Source organism: Crinia signifera, chromosome 2, assembly GCF_055691185.1.
Source record: "Crinia signifera chromosome 2, ASM5569118v1, whole genome shotgun sequence".
Lineage (NCBI taxonomy): Eukaryota > Metazoa > Chordata > Amphibia > Anura > Myobatrachidae > Crinia > Crinia signifera.
Window position 1 is genome coordinate 183,750,460 of NC_139218.1, and position 23,511 is coordinate 183,773,970.

Below are 23,511 nucleotides of genomic sequence, written 5' to 3' on the forward strand. Positions count from 1 at the left end.
TGGCGAGCGAAGCGAGCCCCGCGAGGGGACGGTATTCGTCCCCTCGCGGGGCTCGCTTCGCTCGCCACGCTTCGGGCTCGGTGGCTCGCTACGCTCGCCACAGGTTTATATCCAACTCCATGCCCACTTGGATGGTAGGGGTATGAAAAGGACCCATTTTTCCCATTGAATTCCATTTTAAAATGGACTCAGTCCATTTTAACATTGATTCCTATGGAAAAATCGGGTCATCGCATCGCATCGCATCGCATCGAATCGCATGGTCGCATGCGATGCGATGCGATCTCCCGATCCGACCCGATTTAGAAATCGGCAGCCCAGATACTACATAAGTACCCTTTTTTCTTCTCTTCACATAAGATGTTAAGCTTGTTTTGTATTTTGTACTGTAAAAGGCTAATGCAAGCACTTTGAGTCCTATTAGGAGAAAAGTGCTATATAAATAACATTATTATTATTATTATTATTATTATTATTAATGTGAACGCTGATATCTATTAAATAAACAATTCTGGAGAATAGTTATTTTTGTCACTCCAAGTTCTTTTATTGAAAAATTAGGGATCTTCCTTTCCATGGAAGGGAACCAAGAAATGTGTGCACTTCTGTATTTATGCACTGACACTCTGTTATAGTATATGTTCCACCATGTTGTGTTTTTAAGCATATAACTATTGCTTAACATTTTTACCATCCTTAAAGCGATTTTTTTGTGGTTTCCTGTACAATCATTAGTTTAGGGAAGGACTGTGAAAACAACCTGCCTTCGTGAACAGATGCTACTGTAGTTACAGTACAAGCGTGTCACCAAATTCGAAATATTTTCAGTTCGAAGGTCCTAGGTGTAAAAAACAGAAGCTCACAGAATACAGTAATATATGTTTTAGCCAGTTCCTTTGTACGACCAGTGGCAGAAATATTTCACAGAGGATCCCAAGTTTTGCTTCATAAATTCTGAGCACCTGGAAGAGATTATACCTCCATTATGCAGCGTTACCTGGTCTGGTGTGCCCTGCTGCTGTTCCTTGTGACAGTGGTCCTTGGAGAATATGAAGTGGTGGTGAGTGCCTTTCATTAACAAGCATTCATTGCTGAGGCTGCACATCAAATAGATAGCAATATATTCACATTATTTATTTATTTACAGTTTCTTAAATAGCGCAGCAGATTCCGTTGCGCTTTACAATAGTAGACATAGAATTTGACAGCAGATAAGAACCACTTGGCCCATCTAGTCTGCCCCTTTTTTTAAACGTTACCTCAAACCATATTTGATCCTTAATTTTTTGTAAGGATATCAATATTCTTATCCCAAGCATGTTTAAATTGTACTACTGTATTTGCGTCTACCACCTCTGATGGTAGGCTATTCCACTTATCTACTACTCTTACTGTGAAGTTATTCTTCCTCACATTTCCCCTGAATCTTCCTCCCTCTAGTTTCAGTGCATGTCCTCGTGTTCTGTTGCTCCTCTTCCTGTGAAGAATGTCTCCCACCTGTACCTTGTTAAAACCCTTGATATATTTGAAAGTTTCTATCATGTCCCCCCTTTCCCTTCTCTGCTCTAAAGTATACATATTAAGATCTTTTAGTCTTTCCTGGTACGTTTTGTCATGTAGGCCGTGCACCATTTTAGTTGCCCTTCTTTGTACAGTCTCTAATGTATTTATATACTTCTGGAGATATGGCCTCCAGAACTGAACACAATACTCTAGGTGAGGTCGTACCAATGACCTATACAGTGGTATTATTACTTCTTTCTTTCTACTGCTGATACTGCTGTTTTGGATCCTGTAAATAGCTGGTTTTGAGATATTCTACAACTCTTTGTTTTAAGAGTGTTTCCATCAATTTCCCTACTACTGATGTAAGGCTCACTGGTCGATAGTTGCTTACCTCTTCCTTGCTTCCACTGTTGTGCAGTGGGACTACATTCGCTGTTTTCCAGTCCTCTGGGATTACTTCAGTAGCTAGTGACTGGTTGAATCATTCTGTTATTGGTTTTACCAGCTCCCCTTTAAGCTCTTTTAGTATCCTTGGATGTATCCCATCTGGCCCCATTGAGTTATCCACTTTCATTTTTGAGAGTTCGGTGAGGACTTTCTCCTCTATAAATATATTTGTCTCTCCCTCAGTTTTCTGACTATACTTGCAACTTAACTGTGGACCCTTCCCCTCTCGTTCAGCAGTGAATACTGAGCAGAAATAATTATTAATATTATCTGCTATTATATTGTCCTCCTCAAGAAAACTTCCACTCTCTGTCTTCAGTCTAATTATTCCACTTTTTGTTTTTCTCCTTTCACTTATATACCTAAAAAAAGTTTTCCCCCCTTTACCCACTGACTGGGCCATTTTCTCTTCAGCCTGTGCTTTTGCACATCTGATTACCTTCTTAGCCTCCGTCTGTCTAACAAGACACACCTCTTTGTCCTCATTCTTCTGCGTCTGCTTAAATTTCTTAAATTCCAACTTTTGCTCTTTCACAATACTTGCTACTTCTTTTGCAGACCACAATGGCTTTCTTTTTCTTGTGTTTTTCCTAACTCCTTTGACACAAAGTTTTGTTGCTTTTAGAATTGCACTTTTAAATTTTTCCCACTTATCCTGCACTCCAAGTTCTTCCACTCTGCCAAAGAATCCCTTACAGAGTTTCCCATCTCTACAAAATCAGCCTTCCTAAAATCTAACACCTTTGTTTTTGTGTGCGATGAGTCAGTCTCTGTCTTTATTTTGAACCATACTGCTTGATGGTCACTGGATCCCAGATTTCCACCCACATTTATGTCAGATATTCTGTCACCATTTGTAAGTATTAAGTCTAATATTGCATCCTTACGAGTGGGCTCCCTAACCAATTGCTGGAGGGATGCTCCTTGCAAGGAATTCAGCATGTCCTAGACCAGTGGTAGCCAACCCTAGCCCTCGAGAGCTACCAACAGTTCACATTTTCCAGACAACCTAGCTGCTGCACAGCTGCACTCATTAATCACTGACACCTTTTAAAAGATACACAGATGGAACTAATTAGCTCACTTGTGATTCTGTGAGGAGACCTGCAAAACATGCACTGCTGGTAGCTCTCGAGGACTAGGGTTGGTAGGACTAGGTAGCCAACCCCAGCTATAGACCCATATAGTGTTATAGGGTGTACACCTGGTTTGATATAGACTCTTTTTCTATTCAATTTTGCTTATATAAGCAAAATCGAAGCAAACTCTAAATGAATGTAAATCGATCGCATTCGATTTCAATTTGATCCAGATGTGCAGCCCCGCTGCATCGAAATCAAATAGTAAAATAGACGGTGCAGGCAAGACTATATAGTACCGATTACAGATGTGTAACATATAGTTTAAATCGAATGTGTACATGGCACGTGCAAATCGATCAGGATCGAATAGAAAGTACATTGCATTGCATCCCATTATAAAAGGGGCTTAGGGAGTCCTATAGAGTACTTTTTTTTCTGTGTGTATGTTTTATTCACTTTACTATTTTAGTATAATGGAGAGGATCAGTGTCAATTATTCTGGAGCAAAGGGATGCCAGCCTGATTTATTTCAGAGATCCCAAAAACAACAGAAGATCACCAGAGCTATTCAATGCAGAACTGGTAGTATGGTGTGTACACACGTTAGATGTGCCTTAAGATCCTATCCACGATCTGATCAGATAGGATCGTGGAGAGGATCTTAAGGCACATCCGATTTGCATCCTATCTTGACTATATAGTGCAGATCTGCACTATATAGACAAGGCAGCCAAGACTTTCTGGCTGCCGATACGTGAACGCGCATCGGGATCGGATCGGGATCGCAAGGGTTAAAACTCTTGCGATCTACATCCGATGCCGATCCGATGTTGACTATATCGTCAACATCGGAAAGGAAATCGGACCGTGTGTACACAGCAGTAGTCTCTGGAAAGGAAGAGAGATGTGCTGGCATCCCCACAAATAGATGCAAGAGCTCTCTGCTGGTGCTAGTGGCAGGGGGAGCCCATGCTATTGATCTTGCATATTATTCTGTAACTGGCTAGGGCTGGAAAGTGCGCATGTACATTTATTTATTAATGGACGGCTCTGAGATTTATTTTTTATGGAAAAGTTTGTTTTAGAAAGGTTATGAAACTTACCCTTTAGTAATTTCTCTCCATTAAGGGGAGATGTTTCAAAGCTTGGTGGAGATAAAGCACAAACTTATCAGCTTCTAATGGGGCATACACACAGGGAGATGTGCTGAGCGTTCTGAGTGATGATAGACTCAGCAATATCGCTCAGTACACATTGATGGGTCAAGCAATGTGTGCTGAGCGATCTGTCAGGGCCAGTGTTCTCTGGATATTAATAATCGGATGATAATGACGTACGGAGCCACGCATCACTATCTCTAAGGCCCTTACACACGGAGTGATGTAGGGGCATTTTCTAAGCAATCTAAAGTATAATTACCCGACACCTGTCTGAGATGGGGTAAGTTGCATGCACAATGCAAGTAAGTCTTCAAGGGTGTACACACAGGAGATTTTGACTAGGTATAGGGATGGCCATCGACCATCGATGATTCAAAATCATTGATGGTTCATGGCCGATGTTGAATAGTTTTGCCATCGATCGGGGAGAACGAGATGGTTTCTCTCCATCGATGGAACAGCAAAACGATGATGACATGGAGCATAGCTCCGCCCCCGACACCCGCGAAGCCCTGCCCCCGTGTTGTGATTGGTTCACAGGCCAATCAAACACAATGGCTGACCATCGATATGTAAAAATATCGATGGTCAGCCATTGCATAGTTTAGCACTATCGATAGCCAGTTGCAGAATTGCCATCAATGGCAACCGTCAATGGCAATTGCAACGATGGCCATCCCTAACTAGGTAGTCAAAATCTCCTAGATGGTTAGCCTAAATCTCCCAGTTTTTCTCCTGCTTAGTCAATATTGTGTAATAGAGAATGCCTAGCATAGATAGACTATGCAGGCATAACAATTTTGACTAGATCACAGTCTATCATTACTTAGACAAATTGCTTAGTCAAAATCTCCGGTGCATCTAGCCAAAATCTCTTGTGCATTTACTCAAAATTGCTTAGTCAAAATTGCTTAGTAACAATTGGCAATTAGCCAATATCTCACCGTGTGTGCGGGGCTTCAGATTACACCAATAAGACAACCAGTCACCAGTGTGACAGATGTCCGAGCCCCCTGGCTGTAGGCTGCAAGTGGACAGGGGAGCGCTTCAATTCCCCACACCGACACTATAATGAATGTAATGTGTCCAAGATGACAACCTTTAGTAGGATATCTGAACTGTCTATAATGAATATCTAGTGGTGTGTGTAAATATTTAAAGGAACACCTATTGTATATATGGAACCTGTAAATAATTGCTGCAACAACTAAACATTGAACAATAATAATATGACACTGAAGGAAATTGGTGGTGACAGCGATACCCTCCTGTAAGCCCATTGCAATGTTTCTTTATGAAGTCTGATGTTCGCATACAATTAACTTATAATTCATTATTCTTACTTTGTAAGCAATAATACATCAGAGGTGGAGGTAAAATGCACTGTATTATCTATCAAGTGCTTTATACAAACAAGTTATTTTATTAGAACTAAAAACGTATTGTATCAATAAATACATTCAACAGTTATTTAGATGGAAAGTGTTGAAATTTGTATTTAATCCAACTGTTTTTTTTTATATTCTGATCATCATCACCATGATGTTTCCTTATCATGGCAGAATCTGGAAATATGGTAATTCAAATATACTATCCCTTTAGCAACACTATTTGCATTTCACTAATGTAGGGTTAGTATAGGGTTAGTATAGTCAATTGCCTGTTTAGTTGTCTTTTCCCTTTACCAGCACAATACCAGCACAATACATTGTTGTTTCCTGTACATTGAACTTGTAGTCTTTACACCAGTTGCATTTTCATATTCATTAGGTTAATACGCTTTTGAAGATGTCTTAATTAATTATTGTAGATGTCTAACCAGAGCACTCAAAGAAAACCCAAGCAAGCATGTGGAGGACATACAAAGTCCACACTGTTAGGGCCATAGTGGGAACCATATACTTTGCAACTGTCCCGCTTTTCGTGGCAACGTCACGGTTCTTTGGAAAGTTCTCATGTGCCACCCGAGAGTGCACTGTGCAGCCTGAGGGGCTGGGGACATAGCCAGCAGCTCAGAGAGCCACTAGCCATGCCCCACAGCAGCAAAAATGGGGGCTTGGCCACACAGGAATAGACCACGCTCCATATCACTAGGCCCCTGTCCTTCTGCGCGCTAGCAGTCCATCTTTCAAGCTGGCCAATGTTGGGAGGTAAGGAACCATGACCTCAGTCAGGGGCATAACTAGGGCTCCGCAGCCCTAGCAGTGGCGGGGTTTAGGGGGAAGGAGCCAGCAAATCATGGTTGCAGTTTCTGTGGGAGCTGAAGGCAGGAGAATGCCGGGGGCTGCAGCCAAAGATGCTACATAGCTAAGATGAGATGTGCTGTCACTGCCGGGGCTGCTGCAGCCTGTGCTCTGTGACAGGTAGCGGGGCCAGCTTCCTAAGGATCTCACTCTCCTCTCCCATTGCCACACTTCACTAGATTTACAGTATATAGACTAGAGCAGGCTTTACAATGAACCTAAATCCTCACAGTAAAGCCCATTACAGTGAGTCTTTAGATTGATTGTAAAGTCTGCCTCAGTCTGAGTAAGCTGAAAGAAGCACATGAACTTCCCTGCTGTGTCCGGACACCTGCTCCTAGACCTTCCAGCCACCACCATTGTCATCAGGAGGATCTGGCACTCCTATCCTGTCTCCTATCCTGTGTTAGGTCTTTAACTCCTCCCAGTTGTATGTGCAATGGGGGAACAGGCACATGAGGGATAACTATGATCGGTCATAGGAGGGATAATTGTGACCGGGGAACAGGAAGTGTATGTATAAAAAAAATTATAATTAATGTATGCGGGGGGGGGGGGGCAGGCGTAAGAATTGTTTTTTTTTGGCGGGGGAGGGGGGGTTCTAGTTACGCCACTGACCTCAGTGCTCTTTGGTAGTACTGCTTCATGAACCCAAAATATAAAACTTTTATTTAGTCATATTGTTAGTTTCCATATGATATATACTTAAATGTATCAGTTAGGTTTTTAAAACAAGTTTTTAACAGAAACAAGAAGAAACAAGTCATCTAACCACAGGAAAACCACAACTACTTCACATAACAGCATTGCATGAAGTGAGCTATTCAAACTTTGCACATGATATATACTGCATGTATACAAATACATGACCTGCTAATATGTATTGTATGCAGTAATACTACTGCACGCAGCACTTTTCAAAGCTATATATATATATATATATATACGTTTGTAGATCCGGCACTCCTGCTTCCTGGTGCAGGTGGCCTGGGTGCCTTTGCTTGATTTGGATAGGGATTTGTGGTGGGTCCTCCGCAGAGTAATGCACCGCACGGCACTCCAGTAGGTGAAAAAGCAAATTTATTTGTGCAACAGTTTCGGAGCCTACCGCTCCTTCGTCAGGCTTACAGCAGAATCAAATAAAAAATGGCAAGGTGCCTACCTTATAACGTGAATGTATGAAAGACCTCCCCTTCTGTGGCTAAGATCCTGTTTGGTGCTGGGACGGATGAGGCCGGAAACCGCGCTGTGCACGGAGGCTCACTTCCGGTTTCCCAGACTGCTCCCCGCTGCGTGTGCTGTTCACGTTCCCCGTTGCCATGCAAACGGGGACGCACTGTAACCACGTTGCCTGGGTTACCAATCAACAGGATCATACGGCCAGGGGCTGGAAATAAAACAGTGTTTAAGTGGTGCTGTGTGATAACATAGAATTGTGATAACATACATACACTATTAAAAACACAGCCAGCAGTATTTTCTAAGGCAAATATATATCTAAACAGTATATTGTAAAGCTGCTTTAAGAAAAAAGGTTCCTTGGGCTGCGGTATGTCCATATGATGGTCATGTCGACACTTTCACATGTCGACCATCAAACACTTGTTGCTCAAAATATATGAAAAAGCTAGAAGAAATAGCATATAATTATTTTTAGCAGAGAACAAGAATACTATGTCCGAAAATATTGATTATGTGAGGGTATTCCACATAATTCGTTCGTTTAATCCATGTGGTGATGTAGTATTAAGGCGGAAGATCCACCTTGCCTCTAATCTTAAGAGGGCTTTTTGTCTGTCACCTCCTCGTGGCATAGGGGGGACATGGTCAATAATCTGATATTTTAGGGCTGACAGGGGGTGTCCCTTTTGTTTGAAATGGACAGCCACAGGTTGTTCCATGGGCTTATTCTCCAGGGCGGCCCGGATGGCCGACCTGTGTTGGGCCATCCTTTCCTTGAATTCTCTTGTCGACATCCCCACGTAATGGAGTCCACATGGACAAATAATAATATATACTATATACCTTGTACTACACGTTAGTACATGTCTGATCGGATATGTAGTATTATTATGTGGGTGTTTGAAGGAGGTACCTTGGATCAAATATGTACACGTTGTGCATTTAATGCACCGGTAACAACCCTTAGCCTTGGTTCTGACTTGACTTTCATCAAATCCGGTGATATCTGTGTGCACTAGGATATCTCGTAGGTTGCGTCCCCTCCTGTAGCATGTCATGGGACGGATGCCGGTGAAACAAGGTAGACTCTTGTCTGTTGCTACGATAGGCCACAGAGCCCTACTGGCAATTGGAATGACACTACTGTTAATGTCAAATGTGGTTGTCCAAGGGAACACCTCTCTTGTTGTTTTTTCCACTTTGGGATTCAGCAGGCTGTCTCTTCTGATTTTCATAACTCTTTGTTTAGTTGCTGTCAGCTCTTTGAGCTGATATCCTCTCTGATGAAATTTGTTTAATACTGTGTCAAGAGCTTCGGACAGTTTGCTGGGGTCACTGCATATTCTTGCTGCCCTCAGCATCTGAGAGTATGCTAATCCTTTTTTAAGTGGAGGCGGGTGATGACTGCTAGCTAAAAGCAAAGTGTTGCGGTCGGTGTTCTTGTAATAAATCATGGTGTTGATGATACCCGCTTTTAATGATACTGCCACGTCCAGAAAATTGATTTCTTCCCTATGCCACGTGTATGTCAGTTTGATGGGTCCTGGTAGATTGTTGATTCCTGTTAGAAGGTTATCCAGCTCTTCAGGTGTTCCTCGCCACACCATGAATAAGTCATCTATAAATCGACACAGCAATAGTATATTGGATGTCGACATCGTATTTTTTAAGAAAAGTTGTTCCTGTTGTACCATATATGTGTTGGCATATGATGGTGCCACCGCCGATCCCATGGCACAGCCCTCCAATTGGAGAAAGATTTGTCCATCGAATCTAAAGAAGTTCTTGGTAAGAACCAGTTCCAGTAGACGGAGGAATAAAGCTTTATTGAATTTAAATTCTTCACCAAGGGACTCTAGAAAGAGTTGCATCGCCATTAGGCCTTGGTCATGGGGAATTGAGGTATATAATGATGTAACGTCCATGGTACACATAATGGCAGTTGGAGGTAACATCGGCAAATTCTTCAAGCGATTTAAAAAATCAGTTGTGTCCTTTAGATGAGTCTCATGTTGTATTACAAACGGTTGTATCAGTTGGTCTAATAGCTGGGAGATGGGCTGGAACAGGCTGCCACGGGCCGAGATTATTGGGCGGCCAGGTGGCAGGGTTGCATGTTTATGAATCTTTGGGACACTATACAAAATTGGCATAATTGGATGAGTGACAGTCAGAGCTTCCATTAGCTTTTTATCAATAATGTTGTTCTTAACTGCCTCAGTTAATACGGACATGAGTTCTTTCTTGTATACGTCTGTGGGGTCTCTTTGCAATTTTTTATAAACTTTTGTGTCCGCTAATTGGCGGTTCAATTCAGCCTTATAGGCACTGAGATCCTGTATAACAATAGCCCCGCCTTTGTCAGCGGGGCGGATGGTTATGCTTCTATCTTCCTGTAGGGTCTTTAGAGCTTTTGTTTCTCTCTGATTCAAATTCGGGTGAAATGGGGACTCTGTTGCTATAAATCGATCCATAGAGGCGTTCATGAGTCTTGTGTAGGTTTTGATTGATGGATTCTGAGAGATGGGGTCAAATGTGGAATGGCTATGTGTTTTTTTGAAAGTGGCTACAGGTGAATTGTCCAGTAGAGGGGTAGTATTTTGAAAATGTTCTCTTAGCCGTAATTTGCGGCTCATTCTGTGCATGTCCATTTGCCAAGAGAAGGGGTCATGTCGATTAGTGGGCACAAAAGAAAGCCCTTTGTCCAATATTTTTTCTTCTTCTGTGGTCAGTATTCGACTGGACAAGTTGAAAACAGCTTTAGTTAGCGGCCTCTTGCTTTTGAAGAGCCTTTCGGCTTGGCCGCCGCGGCGGGTTCTTTTATGCCGCGACCTCTCCTGGTGGTTACCCCTAAAGGGGGACGTTTACTGGATGCACTTTCATCTGAATCATTGGGTAAAAAATCACTATCAGATTGAGATGTATTAGTACCCCTCGGGTGTTCTGGTTTCCTAGTACGCCAACTTCTTCGATTGAATGATCTGGTGTTTCTGGGTTGGGGCTCATTCCCAGTAAGCCAGCGGTATACCTGGTTTGACTCATAGTCATTTTCCACTACTGCGAGTTTGGTTTTCTTAAACCTCACCAGCTCCTTGCGGTAGGTCTCGCATTGTTGTTTGATCTTGTTGGACCAAATTTCAAATTCACTAGATGACAGGATCTCTCGGTGTTCAATCTGTATGTTTTCAATTTTTTCTTTGGTTTTCTTAACCTCTTTGCCCACCTCCTCCACCACAAGCAGCATCAGGTCCAGGCTGCACTTGTTGAGCACGGCTACCCAACGCCTGCAAAACTCTGGACTTGACCTGCCTATGGTGGGGACATTGCGGACTCTGAAGCCTCTTGGAATAAATTTCTTACGGAAATAATCCGACAGTGTCTGGCCGTGGAGGTGATAATCGATCTCACGGCGTTTTAACTTTACCAGTGTGTGGTACAGATCTTCCACTTCTACCGCTGATTGCGGTTCTTCACCGAATAGAATACGGGCTGCCTCATCAGCTGAGAGGCTGAGGGTTTCACCCACTGGTGTGATGGCAATACCGCTTGTTCCAGGCTGCGAGTTAGACGGCTCCATTGATATAAATGGACAATAGGTGATACGCTGCTGCTGGTTGCGGGTAGGATTCCTTGCTGAAATGGGGCTGGGTGCCTTGATCCTTAGTTCTCTTGAAGACAAGACAACCACTGTATACGTTTGTAGATCCGGCACTCCTGCTTCCTGGTGCAGGTGGCCTGGGTGCCTTTGCTTGATTTGGATAGGGATTTGTGGTGGGTCCTCCGCAGAGTAATGCACCGCACGGCACTCCAGTAGGTGAAAAAGCAAATTTATTTGTGCAACAGTTTCGGAGCCTACCGCTCCTTCGTCAGGCTTACAGCAGAATCAAATAAAAAATGGCAAGGTGCCTACCTTATAACGTGAATGTATGAAAGACCTCCCCTTCTGTGGCTAAGATCCTGTTTGGTGCTGGGACGGATGAGGCCGGAAACCGCGCTGTGCACGGAGGCTCACTTCCGGTTTCCCAGACTGCTCCCCGCTGCGTGTGCTGTTCACGTTCCCCGTTGCCATGCAAACGGGGACGCACTGTAACCACGTTGCCTGGGTTACCAATCAACAGGATCATACGGCCAGGGGCTGGAAATAAAACAGTGTTTAAGTGGTGCTGTGTGATAACATAGAATTGTGATAACATACATACACTATTAAAAACACAGCCAGCAGTATTTTCTAAGGCAAATATATATCTAAACAGTATATTGTAAAGCTGCTTTAAGAAAAAAGGTTCCTTGGGCTGCGGTATGTCCATATGATGGTCATGTCGACACTTTCACATGTCGACCATCAAACACTTGTTGCTCAAAATATATGAAAAAGCTAGAAGAAATAGCATATAATTATTTTTAGCAGAGAACAAGAATACTATGTCCGAAAATATTGATTATGTGAGGGTATTCCACATAATTCGTTCGTTTAATCCATGTGGTGATGTAGTATTAAGGCGGAAGATCCACCTTGCCTCTAATCTTAAGAGGGCTTTTTGTCTGTCACCTCCTCGTGGCATAGGGGGGACATGGTCAATAATCTGATATTTTAGGGCTGACAGGGGGTGTCCCTTTTGTTTGAAATGGACAGCCACAGGTTGTTCCATGGGCTTATTCTCCAGGGCGGCCCGGATGGCCGACCTGTGTTGGGCCATCCTTTCCTTGAATTCTCTTGTCGACATCCCCACGTAATGGAGTCCACATGGACAAATAATAATATATACTATATACCTTGTACTACACGTTAGTACATGTCTGATCGGATATGTAGTATTATTATGTGGGTGTTTGAAGGAGGTACCTTGGATCAAATATGTACACGTTGTGCATTTAATGCACCGGTAACAACCCTTAGCCTTGGTTCTGACTTGACTTTCATCAAATCCGGTGATATCTGTGTGCACTAGGATATCTCGTAGGTTGCGTCCCCTCCTGTAGCATGTCATGGGACGGATGCCGGTGAAACAAGGTAGACTCTTGTCTGTTGCTACGATAGGCCACAGAGCCCTACTGGCAATTGGAATGACACTACTGTTAATGTCAAATGTGGTTGTCCAAGGGAACACCTCTCTTGTTGTTTTTTCCACTTTGGGATTCAGCAGGCTGTCTCTTCTGATTTTCATAACTCTTTGTTTAGTTGCTGTCAGCTCTTTGAGCTGATATCCTCTCTGATGAAATTTGTTTAATACTGTGTCAAGAGCTTCGGACAGTTTGCTGGGGTCACTGCATATTCTTGCTGCCCTCAGCATCTGAGAGTATGCTAATCCTTTTTTAAGTGGAGGCGGGTGATGACTGCTAGCTAAAAGCAAAGTGTTGCGGTCGGTGTTCTTGTAATAAATCATGGTGTTGATGATACCCGCTTTTAATGATACTGCCACGTCCAGAAAATTGATTTCTTCCCTATGCCACGTGTATGTCAGTTTGATGGGTCCTGGTAGATTGTTGATTCCTGTTAGAAGGTTATCCAGCTCTTCAGGTGTTCCTCGCCACACCATGAATAAGTCATCTATAAATCGACACAGCAATAGTATATTGGATGTCGACATCGTATTTTTGAAGAAAAGTTGTTCCTGTTGTACCATATATGTGTTGGCGTATGATGGTGCCACCGCCGATCCCATGGCACAGCCCTCCAATTGGAGAAAGATTTGTCCATCGAATCTAAAGAAGTTCTTGGTAAGAACCAGTTCCAGTAGACGGAGGAATAAAGCTTTATTGAATTTAAATTCTTCACCAAGGGACTCTAGAAAGAGTTGCATCGCCATTAGGCCTTGGTCATGGGGAATTGAGGTATATAATGATGTAACGTCCATGGTACACATAATGGCAGTTGGAGGTAACATCGGCAAATTCTTCAAGCGATTTAAAAAATCAGTTGTGTCCTTTAGATGAGTCTCATGTTGTATTACAAACGGTTGTATCAGTTGGTCTAATAGCTGGGAGATGGGCTGGAACAGGCTGCCACGGGCCGAGATTATTGGGCGGCCAGGTGGCAGGGTTGCATGTTTATGAATCTTTGGGACACTATACAAAATTGGCATAATTGGATGAGTGACAGTCAGAGCTTCCATTAGCTTTTTATCAATAATGTTGTTCTTAACTGCCTCAGTTAATACGGACATGAGTTCTTTCTTGTATACGTCTGTGGGGTCTCTTTGCAATTTTTTATAAACTTTTGTGTCCGCTAATTGGCGGTTCAATTCAGCCTTATAGGCACTGAGATCCTGTATAACAATAGCCCCGCCTTTGTCAGCGGGGCGGATGGTTATGCTTCTATCTTCCTGTAGGGTCTTTAGAGCTTTTGTTTCTCTCTGATTCAAATTCGGGTGAAATGGGGACTCTGTTGCTATAAATCGATCCATAGAGGCGTTCATGAGTCTTGTGTAGGTTTTGATTGATGGATTCTGAGAGATGGGGTCAAATGTGGAATGGCTATGAGTTTTTTTGAAAGTGGCTACAGGTGAATTGTCCAGTAGAGGGGTAGTATTTCTCCAATTGGAGGGCTGTGCCATGGGATCGGCGGTGGCACCATCATACGCCAACACATATATGGTACAACAGGAACAACTTTTCTTCAAAAATACGATGTCGACATCCAATATACTATTGCTGTGTCGATTTATAGATGACTTATTCATGGTGTGGCGAGGAACACCTGAAGAGCTGGATAACCTTCTAACAGGAATCAACAATCTACCAGGACCCATCAAACTGACATACACGTGGCATAGGGAAGAAATCAATTTTCTGGACGTGGCAGTATCATTAAAAGCGGGTATCATCAACACCTCGATTTATTACAAGAACACCGACCGCAACACTTTGCTTTTAGCTAGCAGTCATCACCCGCCTCCACTTAAAAAAGGATTAGCATACTCTCAGATGCTGAGGGCAGCAAGAATATGCAGTGACCCCAGCAAACTGTCCGAAGCTCTTGACACAGTATTAAACAAATTTCATCAGAGAGGATATCAGCTCAAAGAGCTGACAGCAACTAAACAAAGAGTTATGAAAATCAGAAGAGACAGCCTGCTGAATCCCAAAGTGGAAAAAACAACAAGAGAGGTGTTCCCTTGGACAACCACATTTGACATTAACAGTAGTGTCATTCCAATTGCCAGTAGGGCTCTGTGGCCTATCGTAGCAACAGACAAGAGTCTACCTTGTTTCACCGGCATCCGTCCCATGACATGCTACAGGAGGGGACGCAACCTACGAGATATCCTAGTGCACACAGATATCACCGGATTTGATGAAAGTCAAGTCAGAACCAAGGCTAAGGGTTGTTACCGGTGCATTAAATGCACAACGTGTACATATTTGATCCAAGGTACCTCCTTCAAACACCCACATAATAATACTACATATCCGATCAGACATGTACTAACGTGTAGTACAAGGTATATAGTATATATTATTATTTGTCCATGTGGACTCCATTACGTGGGGATGTCGACAAGAGAATTCAAGGAAAGGATGGCCCAACACAGGTCGGCCATCCGGGCCGCCCTGGAGAATAAGCCCATGGAACAACCTGTGGCTGTCCATTTCAAACAAAAGGGACACCCCCTGTCAGCCCTAAAATATCAGATTATTGACCATGTCCCCCCTATGCCACGAGGAGGTGACAGACAAAAAGCCCTCTTAAGATTAGAGGCAAGGTGGATCTTCCGCCTTAATACTACATCACCACATGGATTAAACGAACGAATTATGTGGAATACCCTCACATAATCAATATTTTCGGACATAGTATTCTTGTTCTCTGCTAAAAATAATTATATGCTATTTCTTCTAGCTTTTTCATATATTTTGAGCAACAAGTGTTTGATGGTCGACATGTGAAAGTGTCGACATGACCATCATATGGACATACCGCAGCCCAAGGAACCTTTTTTCTTAAAGCAGCTTTACAATATACTGTTTAGATATATATTTGCCTTAGAAAATACTGCTGGCTGTGTTTTTAATAGTGTATGTATGTTATCACAATTCTATGTTATCACACAGCACCACTTAAACACTGTTTTATTTCCAGCCCCTGGCCGTATGATCCTGTTGATTGGTAACCCAGGCAACGTGGTTACAGTGCGTCCCCGTTTGCATGGCAACGGGGAACGTGAACAGCACACGCAGCGGGGAGCAGTCTGGGAAACCGGAAGTGAGCCTCCGTGCACAGCGCGGTTTCCGGCCTCATCCGTCCCAGCACCAAACAGGATCTTAGCCACAGAAGGGGAGGTCTTTCATACATTCACGTTATAAGGTAGGCACCTTGCCATTTTTTATTTGATTCTGCTGTAAGCCTGACGAAGGAGCGGTAGGCTCCGAAACTGTTGCACAAATAAATTTGCTTTTTCACCTACTGGAGTGCCGTGCGGTGCATTACTCTGCGGAGGACCCACCACAAATCCCTATCCAAATCAAGCAAAGGCACCCAGGCCACCTGCACCAGGAAGCAGGAGTGCCGGATCTACAAACGTATACAGTGGTTGTCTTGTCTTCAAGAGAACTAAGGATCAAGGCACCCAGCCCCATTTCAGCAAGGAATCCTACCCGCAACCAGCAGCAGCGTATCACCTATTGTCCATTTATATCAATGGAGCCGTCTAACTCGCAGCCTGGAACAAGCGGTATTGCCATCACACCAGTGGGTGAAACCCTCAGCCTCTCAGCTGATGAGGCAGCCCGTATTCTATTCGGTGAAGAACCGCAATCAGCGGTAGAAGTGGAAGATCTGTACCACACACTGGTAAAGTTAAAACGCCGTGAGATCGATTATCACCTCCACGGCCAGACACTGTCGGATTATTTCCGTAAGAAATTTATTCCAAGAGGCTTCAGAGTCCGCAATGTCCCCACCATAGGCAGGTCAAGTCCAGAGTTTTGCAGGCGTTGGGTAGCCGTGCTCAACAAGTGCAGCCTGGACCTGATGCTGCTTGTGGTGGAGGAGGTGGGCAAAGAGGTTAAGAAAACCAAAGAAAAAATTGAAAACATACAGATTGAACACCGAGAGATCCTGTCATCTAGTGAATTTGAAATTTGGTCCAACAAGATCAAACAACAATGCGAGACCTACCGCAAGGAGTTGGTGAGGTTTAAGAAAACCAAACTCGCAGTAGTGGAAAATGACTATGAGTCAAACCAGGTATACCGCTGGCTTACTGGGAATGAGCCCCAACCCAGAAACACCAGATCATTCAATCGAAGAAGTTGGCGTACTAGGAAACCAGAACACCCGAGGGGTACTAATACATCTCAATCTGATAGTGATTTTTTACCCAATGATTCAGATGAAAGTGCATCCAGTAAACGTCCCCCTTTAGGGGTAACCACCAGGAGAGGTCGCGGCATAAAAGAACCCGCCGCGGCGGCCAAGCCGAAAGGCTCTTCAAAAGCAAGAGGCCGCTAACTAAAAGCTGTTTTCAACTTGTCCAGTCGAATACTGACCACAGAAGAAGAAAAAATATTGGACAAAGGGCTTTCTTTTGTGCCCACTAATCGACATGACCCCTTCTCTTGGCAAATGGACATGCACAGAATGAGCCGCAAATTACGGCTAAGAGAACATTTTCAAAATACTACCCCTCTACTGGACAATTCACCTGTAGCCACTTTCAAAAAAACTCATAGCCATTCCACATTTGACCCCATCTCTCAGAATCCATCAATCAAAACCTACACAAGACTCATGAACGCCTCTATGGATCGATTTATAGCAACAGAGTCCCCATTTCACCCGAATTTGAATCAGAGAGAAACAAAAGCTCTAAAGACCCTACAGGAAGATAGAAGCATAACCATCCGCCCCGCTGACAAAGGCGGGGCTATTGTTATACAGGATCTCAGTGCCTATAAGGCTGAATTGAACCGCCAATTAGCGGACACAAAAGTTTATAAAAAATTGCAAAGAGACCCCACAGACGTATACAAGAAAGAACTCATGTCCGTATTAACTGAGGCAGTTAAGAACAACATTATTGATAAAAAGCTAATGGAAGTCTCTGACTGTCACTCATCCAATTATGCCAATTTTGTATAGTGTCCCAAAGATTCATAAACATGCAACCCTGCCACCTGGCCGCCCAATAATCTCGGCCCGTGGCAGCCTGTTCCAGCCCATCTCCCAGCTATTAGACCAACTGATACAACCGTTTGTAATACAACATGAGACTCATCTAAAGGACACAACTGATTTTTTAAATCGCTTGAAGAATTTGCCGATGTTACCTCCAACTGCCATTATGTGTACCATGGACGTTACATCATTATATACCTCAATTCCCCATGACCAAGGCTAATGGCGATGCAACTCTTTCTAGAGTCCCTTGGTGAAGAATTTAAATTCAAATAAAGCTTTATTCCTCCGTCTACTGGAACTGGTTCTTACCAAGAACTTCTTTAGATTCGATGGACAAATCTTTCTCCAATTGGAGGGCTGTGCCATGGGATCGGCGGTGGCACCATCATACGCCAACACATATATGGTACAACAGGAACAACTTTTCTTCAAAAATACGATGTCGACATCCAATATACTATTGCTGTGTCGATTTATAGATGACTTATTCATGGTGTGGCGAGGAACACCTGAAGAGCTGGATAACCTTCTAACAGAATCAACAATCTACCAGGACCCATCAAACTGACATACACGTGGCATAGGGAAGAAATCAATTTTCTGGACGTGGCAGTATCATTAAAAGCGGGTATCATCAACACCATGATTTATTACAAGAACACCGACCGCAACACTTTGCTTTTAGCTAGCAGACATCACCCGCCTCCACTTAAAAAAGGATTAGCATACTCTCAGATGCTGAGGGCAGCAAGAATATGCAGTGACCCCAGCAAACTGTCCGAAGCTCTTGACACAGTATTAAACAAATTTCATCAGAGAGGATATCAGCTCAAAGAGCTGACAGCAACTAAACAAAGAGTTATGAAAATCAGAAGAGACAGCCTGCTGAATCCCAAAGTGGAAAAAACAACAAGAGAGGTGTTCCCTTGGACAACCACATTTGACATTAACAGTAGTGTCATTCCAATTGCCAGTAGGGCTCTGTGGCCTATCGTAGCAACAGACAAGAGTCTACCTTGTTTCACCGGCATCCGTCCCATGACATGCTACAGGAGGGGACGCAACCTACGAGATATCCTAGTGCACACAGATATCACCGGATTTGATGAAAGTCAAGTCAGAACCAAGGCTAAGGGTTGTTACCGGTGCATTAAATGCACAACGTGTACATATTTGATCCAAGGTACCTCCTTCAAACACCCACATAATAATACTACATATCCGATCAGACATGTACTAACGTGTAGTACAAGGTATATAGTATATATTATTATTTGTCCATGTGGACTCCATTACGTGGGGATGTCGACAAGAGAATTCAAGGAAAGGATGGCCCAACACAGGTCGGCCATCCGGGCCGCCCTGGAGAATAAGCCCATGGAACAACCTGTGGCTGTCCATTTCAAACAAAAGGGACACCCCCTGTCAGCCCTAAAATATCAGATTATTGACCATGTCCCCCCTATGCCACGAGGAGGTGACAGACAAAAAGCCCTCTTAAGATTAGAGGCAAGGTGGATCTTCCGCCTTAATACTACATCACCACATGGATTAAACGAACGAATTATGTGGAATACCCTCACATAATCAATATTTTCGGACATAGTATTCTTGTTCTCTGCTAAAAATAATTATATGCTATTTCTTCTAGCTTTTTCATATATTTTGAGCAACAAGTGTTTGATGGTCGACATGTGAAAGTGTCGACATGACCATCATATGGACATACCGCAGCCCAAGGAACCTTTTTTCTTAAAGCAGCTTTACAATATACTGTTTAGATATATATTTGCCTTAGAAAATACTGCTGGCTGTGTTTTTAATAGTGTATGTATGTTATCACAATTCTATGTTATCACACAGCACCACTTAAACACTGTTTTATTTCCAGCCCCTGGCCGTATGATCCTGTTGATTGGTAACCCAGGCAACGTGGTTACAGTGCGTCCCCGTTTGCATGGCAACGGGGAACGTGAACAGCACACGCAGCGGGGAGCAGTCTGGGAAACCGGAAGTGAGCCTCCGTGCACAGCGCGGTTTCCGGCCTCATCCGTCCCAGCACCAAACAGGATCTTAGCCACAGAAGGGGAGGTCTTTCATACATTCACGTTATAAGGTAGGCACCTTGCCATTTTTTATTTGATTCTGCTGTAAGCCTGACGAAGGAGCGGTAGGCTCCGAAACTGTTGCACAAATAAATTTGCTTTTTCACCTACTGGAGTGCCGTGCGGTGCATTACTCTGCGGAGGACCCACCACAAATCCCTATATATATATATATATATATATATATATATACACACACATACATATATTTAAATATATACAGTACACAATGTGCCGGCACTCACCACTCCGTTCTGTACGCCCTGGTGCAGGTACAAAAGGTTTACATATGCGTTCTATGCAGGGCCGGTGCTAGGGTGTCCAGCGCCCTCCTGCAAACCATACATTTTGCGCCGTTTCACATTGCCATTGCAACAAGCTGCAGCCCGATTGTGGTAGTGTATGCAACATGCGATCCTATGGAGGATCTCGGGTGCATGTACATGTAGGCATACACCATCTCAGTGCTGTGTCCGCAAAATGTTGCAGGCACTACAGGTGCCCATACACGCTGCGAGAATCACATACGTTATGGGCTAGATCGCATTGCACGGCATGCATGCAATGTGTGTGCGATGCAATCTGAAAGCAGTACAAAAAGTATGTGCAGCACTCGTGACTGAGGGGGGAAAGGAGGGGAGAGAAGGAGGAGATGGAAGAAGAGGGGAGGAGATAGAGGGGGCGGAGTGTTGAGGACTGGCAGCAGCACTGGCACAGCACACTGAGAAGAGGGAAGGAAGGAGAGGCGGCGCTGCTGCCTGTTCGTCATTTGATTGACAACTGACAGGCGCAGGGAGCAATGGATAGGAGGCGGATCCGGACATGACATGTCATCCAGGCGTTCACAGACAGCGCTACATGCCTCAGCACAAGTGTCCGTGAGGAAGAGGGGGCAGATTGCAGGAGGAGGACAGTGTGTGCACGGTGCAGGAAGCTGCTCAGCCTCTCCATACTGCCTCCCGCTGTCAGACAGGCGTTGCAGGCGGTGTGCAGGAGGCAGTGACAGTGAGGGCTGAGGCAGCTTTAGCAGAGCAGGGAGGGAGACAGCGCCTTTTCAGCATGGCGCCCCCCTGCTTTGCAGGAGCTGCTGAGTGGGTAGCGCCGGCCCTGGTTCTATGAAACCGCACACTTAGGACTCTGTTTCTATCTCATCAATCAATGGCAGCAGCCAATTTGTTAGCAACGTTTCGGGAACTTTTATTATCCCCTCCTCAGGCTAGTTATACAGTACTGTATATCTAGCCTAAGGAGGGGATAATAAAAGTTCCCGAAATGTTGCTAACAAATTGGCTGCTGCCATTGATTGATGAGATAGAAACAGGGGGTCCTAAGTGTGTGTTTTCATATATATAATATAGCAGATTTAGCAGATGTCCTAAAGCAGTGGTTCTCAACCTCGTTCCTCAAGGACCCCCAATAGTGCATGTTTTCCAGGTCTCCACACAGAATCACAGGTGAAGTAATTAGCTCCACCTGTGATCTTTTAAAATGTGTCAGTGAATAATGAGTGCACCTGTGCACCTGCCAGGTGACCTGGAAAATGTGTGCTGTTGGGGGTCCTTGAGGACCGAGGTTGAGAACCACTGGCTTAGACAGCCGCATACTTAGACAATTTAACGAGTTTATTATTATTTCAATGAGTGGCCTTTTCTGTCTATTAAATATGTTCATCATTTTCTCTTACAGCAGGCAAACCAAACAACTGAAAACGCTTCAAGTGAAGTCCCATTGAGTGCAGCTCTGACGATCGCCATGTTCTCCTTATCCATCATTTACTGCATCCTAAGCAAATAGAAATTTCCAGCCATGCTTCTCCATAGCACCTGATGGGCACTGCCCGGACCATTCCATAGACTCCGGTCTTCCTCATCAATGTGCACTGGAAACATGAAGACTCCATACAAGTCATGGCAATTTCCGCTCTTCATCTGTTTCTCCTTTGTCCCTTGCAGTTAAACTTGAGTTTATTTTCTAAATAAATAGCTTTCTCCCATACTGTACAATTCTTGTTGTCCTTACAAGCAAATCTGACACTAATTACACTTTTCCTGTAATTCACTATAGTGTGAAGACATAACTTAGAATTATTATCTATTTTGTCCTTAACAGTAAGAAATCAAAAAGCGTTTAACACTATATAAATACCACAAAGCCAGCTGCGTGTTGAGTCATTTTAATAAATCCCACATACAATAGTATATACAAAACCACCGCGAACATGTGAGTTAGAAAAGATGAAGGGCAGAAAACACTGTATAAAAATATATTTATATATAATATAAATATTCTAGTATCTGGAACTAGAGGCACAAGGTTGCTCATTAATACTATATAAAGAAGATCTAGTTAGCCCCAGTCGTGCTGGACAGGGGTTTCACATTTCAGAGATTCTGGGAAATGATAGGTAGGTTGGTATGTACATGAATATAGATGTGCATCACACATGGCTGACATGGGAAATAATAGAAAATTGCCTTTAATAAAACCCCAAATTATGATGGTCCAAAGTGATAGGCGCACAAGATCATCCAGTCAGCATATCAAGGGCGGTGTTCAATCTGTGGCGATATTTCCCACAGGGGAAATATCGGCACTCGCCTATTCAATGCTGCTGTTTCCGACAGCATTGAGGGCTGTCAGTTTTGCCTTTTGTCAGAAACGCCCATGGATTGTCAAATCCACGGACTTTCCGACACTCAACAGACAGAACATTGAATTCCGACTGTCGAGTTAGTGTCGGTAGCCAGTGAAAACGGCCAGGTTTCCAACTGTCAGGACTTTCCGACGGTCGGAATCCCAAATTGAATTCCCCCCAAACAGGTAATGCTACATTACACCCTAGTCGGTCTTAAGGGAGGAGTCATTAATTTTTGTGTGCCTAAGCTTAGACCTGGTGACAATGAATGCTGACTTAAATATGTAGGCAAAGACTGTATGTATATTATAGTAGTCTTAATTTTACTGTATATATTTAACAGTAACTTGCTCAATAGCACAGAAAATCCTGTAGTGGTAAACATAGAATGTACAGATTTGTCCACATACACCTATCTTTAAATAGCCAGATTTGGTGCACCACAGACTGTGACTTAGTGGCATCCCACTAAAGACCATTTCACAAAATAGGCACCTTATTTACATCACTAAGTACAATGCACGGGTACCCTTAATACTGGCGCTGGCATTACATGTAGCTTCTGTTTGTGACTCATTCGCTAAGGTAAGAGACAAAGGTCTGATACAAAATGATTTGCGTCACATATCATTATGCTTAATCTGCACCTTTATGCCAAATGCCTTGCAACAAAAATGCTATGACACTGGTGCCAATAAAAAAATTTATGAAAATAATAAAAAAACTACTGGAGTCGCTACTTGTGCCAGATTAACTAAATTGTACCTTGCATCTGACAAAAACAGCTAAAAAATGCTGCAATAAGTGTACGAGGACATCTCTGTAGTAATTTGGTTGGTCTCAAAACACTTCCAGGTCCCAGCGTTGAGTGGGTCTGTCTTCCGCAGCCTCCCATACCACAACATGGTCTGAGTCATAGCTCTGCCCACCTGTGACACCAGAAGAAAGAAGTCAGTGATAACTGGAAATGAGAAGTAGCTCATACAAGAGGAACATATGCCTAAAAAGGATGATTTTAAATAGTGTTTATG

General features: G+C 43.5%; 1 protein-coding gene and 1 long non-coding RNA gene across 3 annotated transcripts in view; one reads left to right on the forward strand and one right to left on the reverse strand.

Annotated features, from left to right (window-relative positions):
- Positions 1 to 721: 721 nt before the first annotated feature.
- LOC146058929 (uncharacterized) lies at positions 722 to 21,848 on the forward strand. The gene is made up of 2 exons (XR_014470046.1): positions 722 to 1,060; positions 21,532 to 21,848. It is a non-coding gene; the product is annotated as an uncharacterized LOC146058929 (long non-coding RNA).
- Positions 21,849 to 22,008: 160 nt separating this feature from the next.
- Positions 22,009 to 23,511, reverse strand: part of CRYBG2 (crystallin beta-gamma domain containing 2) — a 175,055-nt gene continuing 173,552 nt past the window's right edge. For both annotated transcript variants that reach the window (XM_083173290.1, XM_083173291.1), the window contains one exon: positions 22,009 to 23,409. In XM_083173290.1, coding sequence (XP_083029416.1) covers positions 23,321 to 23,409 — 89 coding nt within the window. In that variant the 3' untranslated portion in view covers positions 22,009 to 23,320. The remainder of the gene's footprint in view (positions 23,410 to 23,511) is intronic.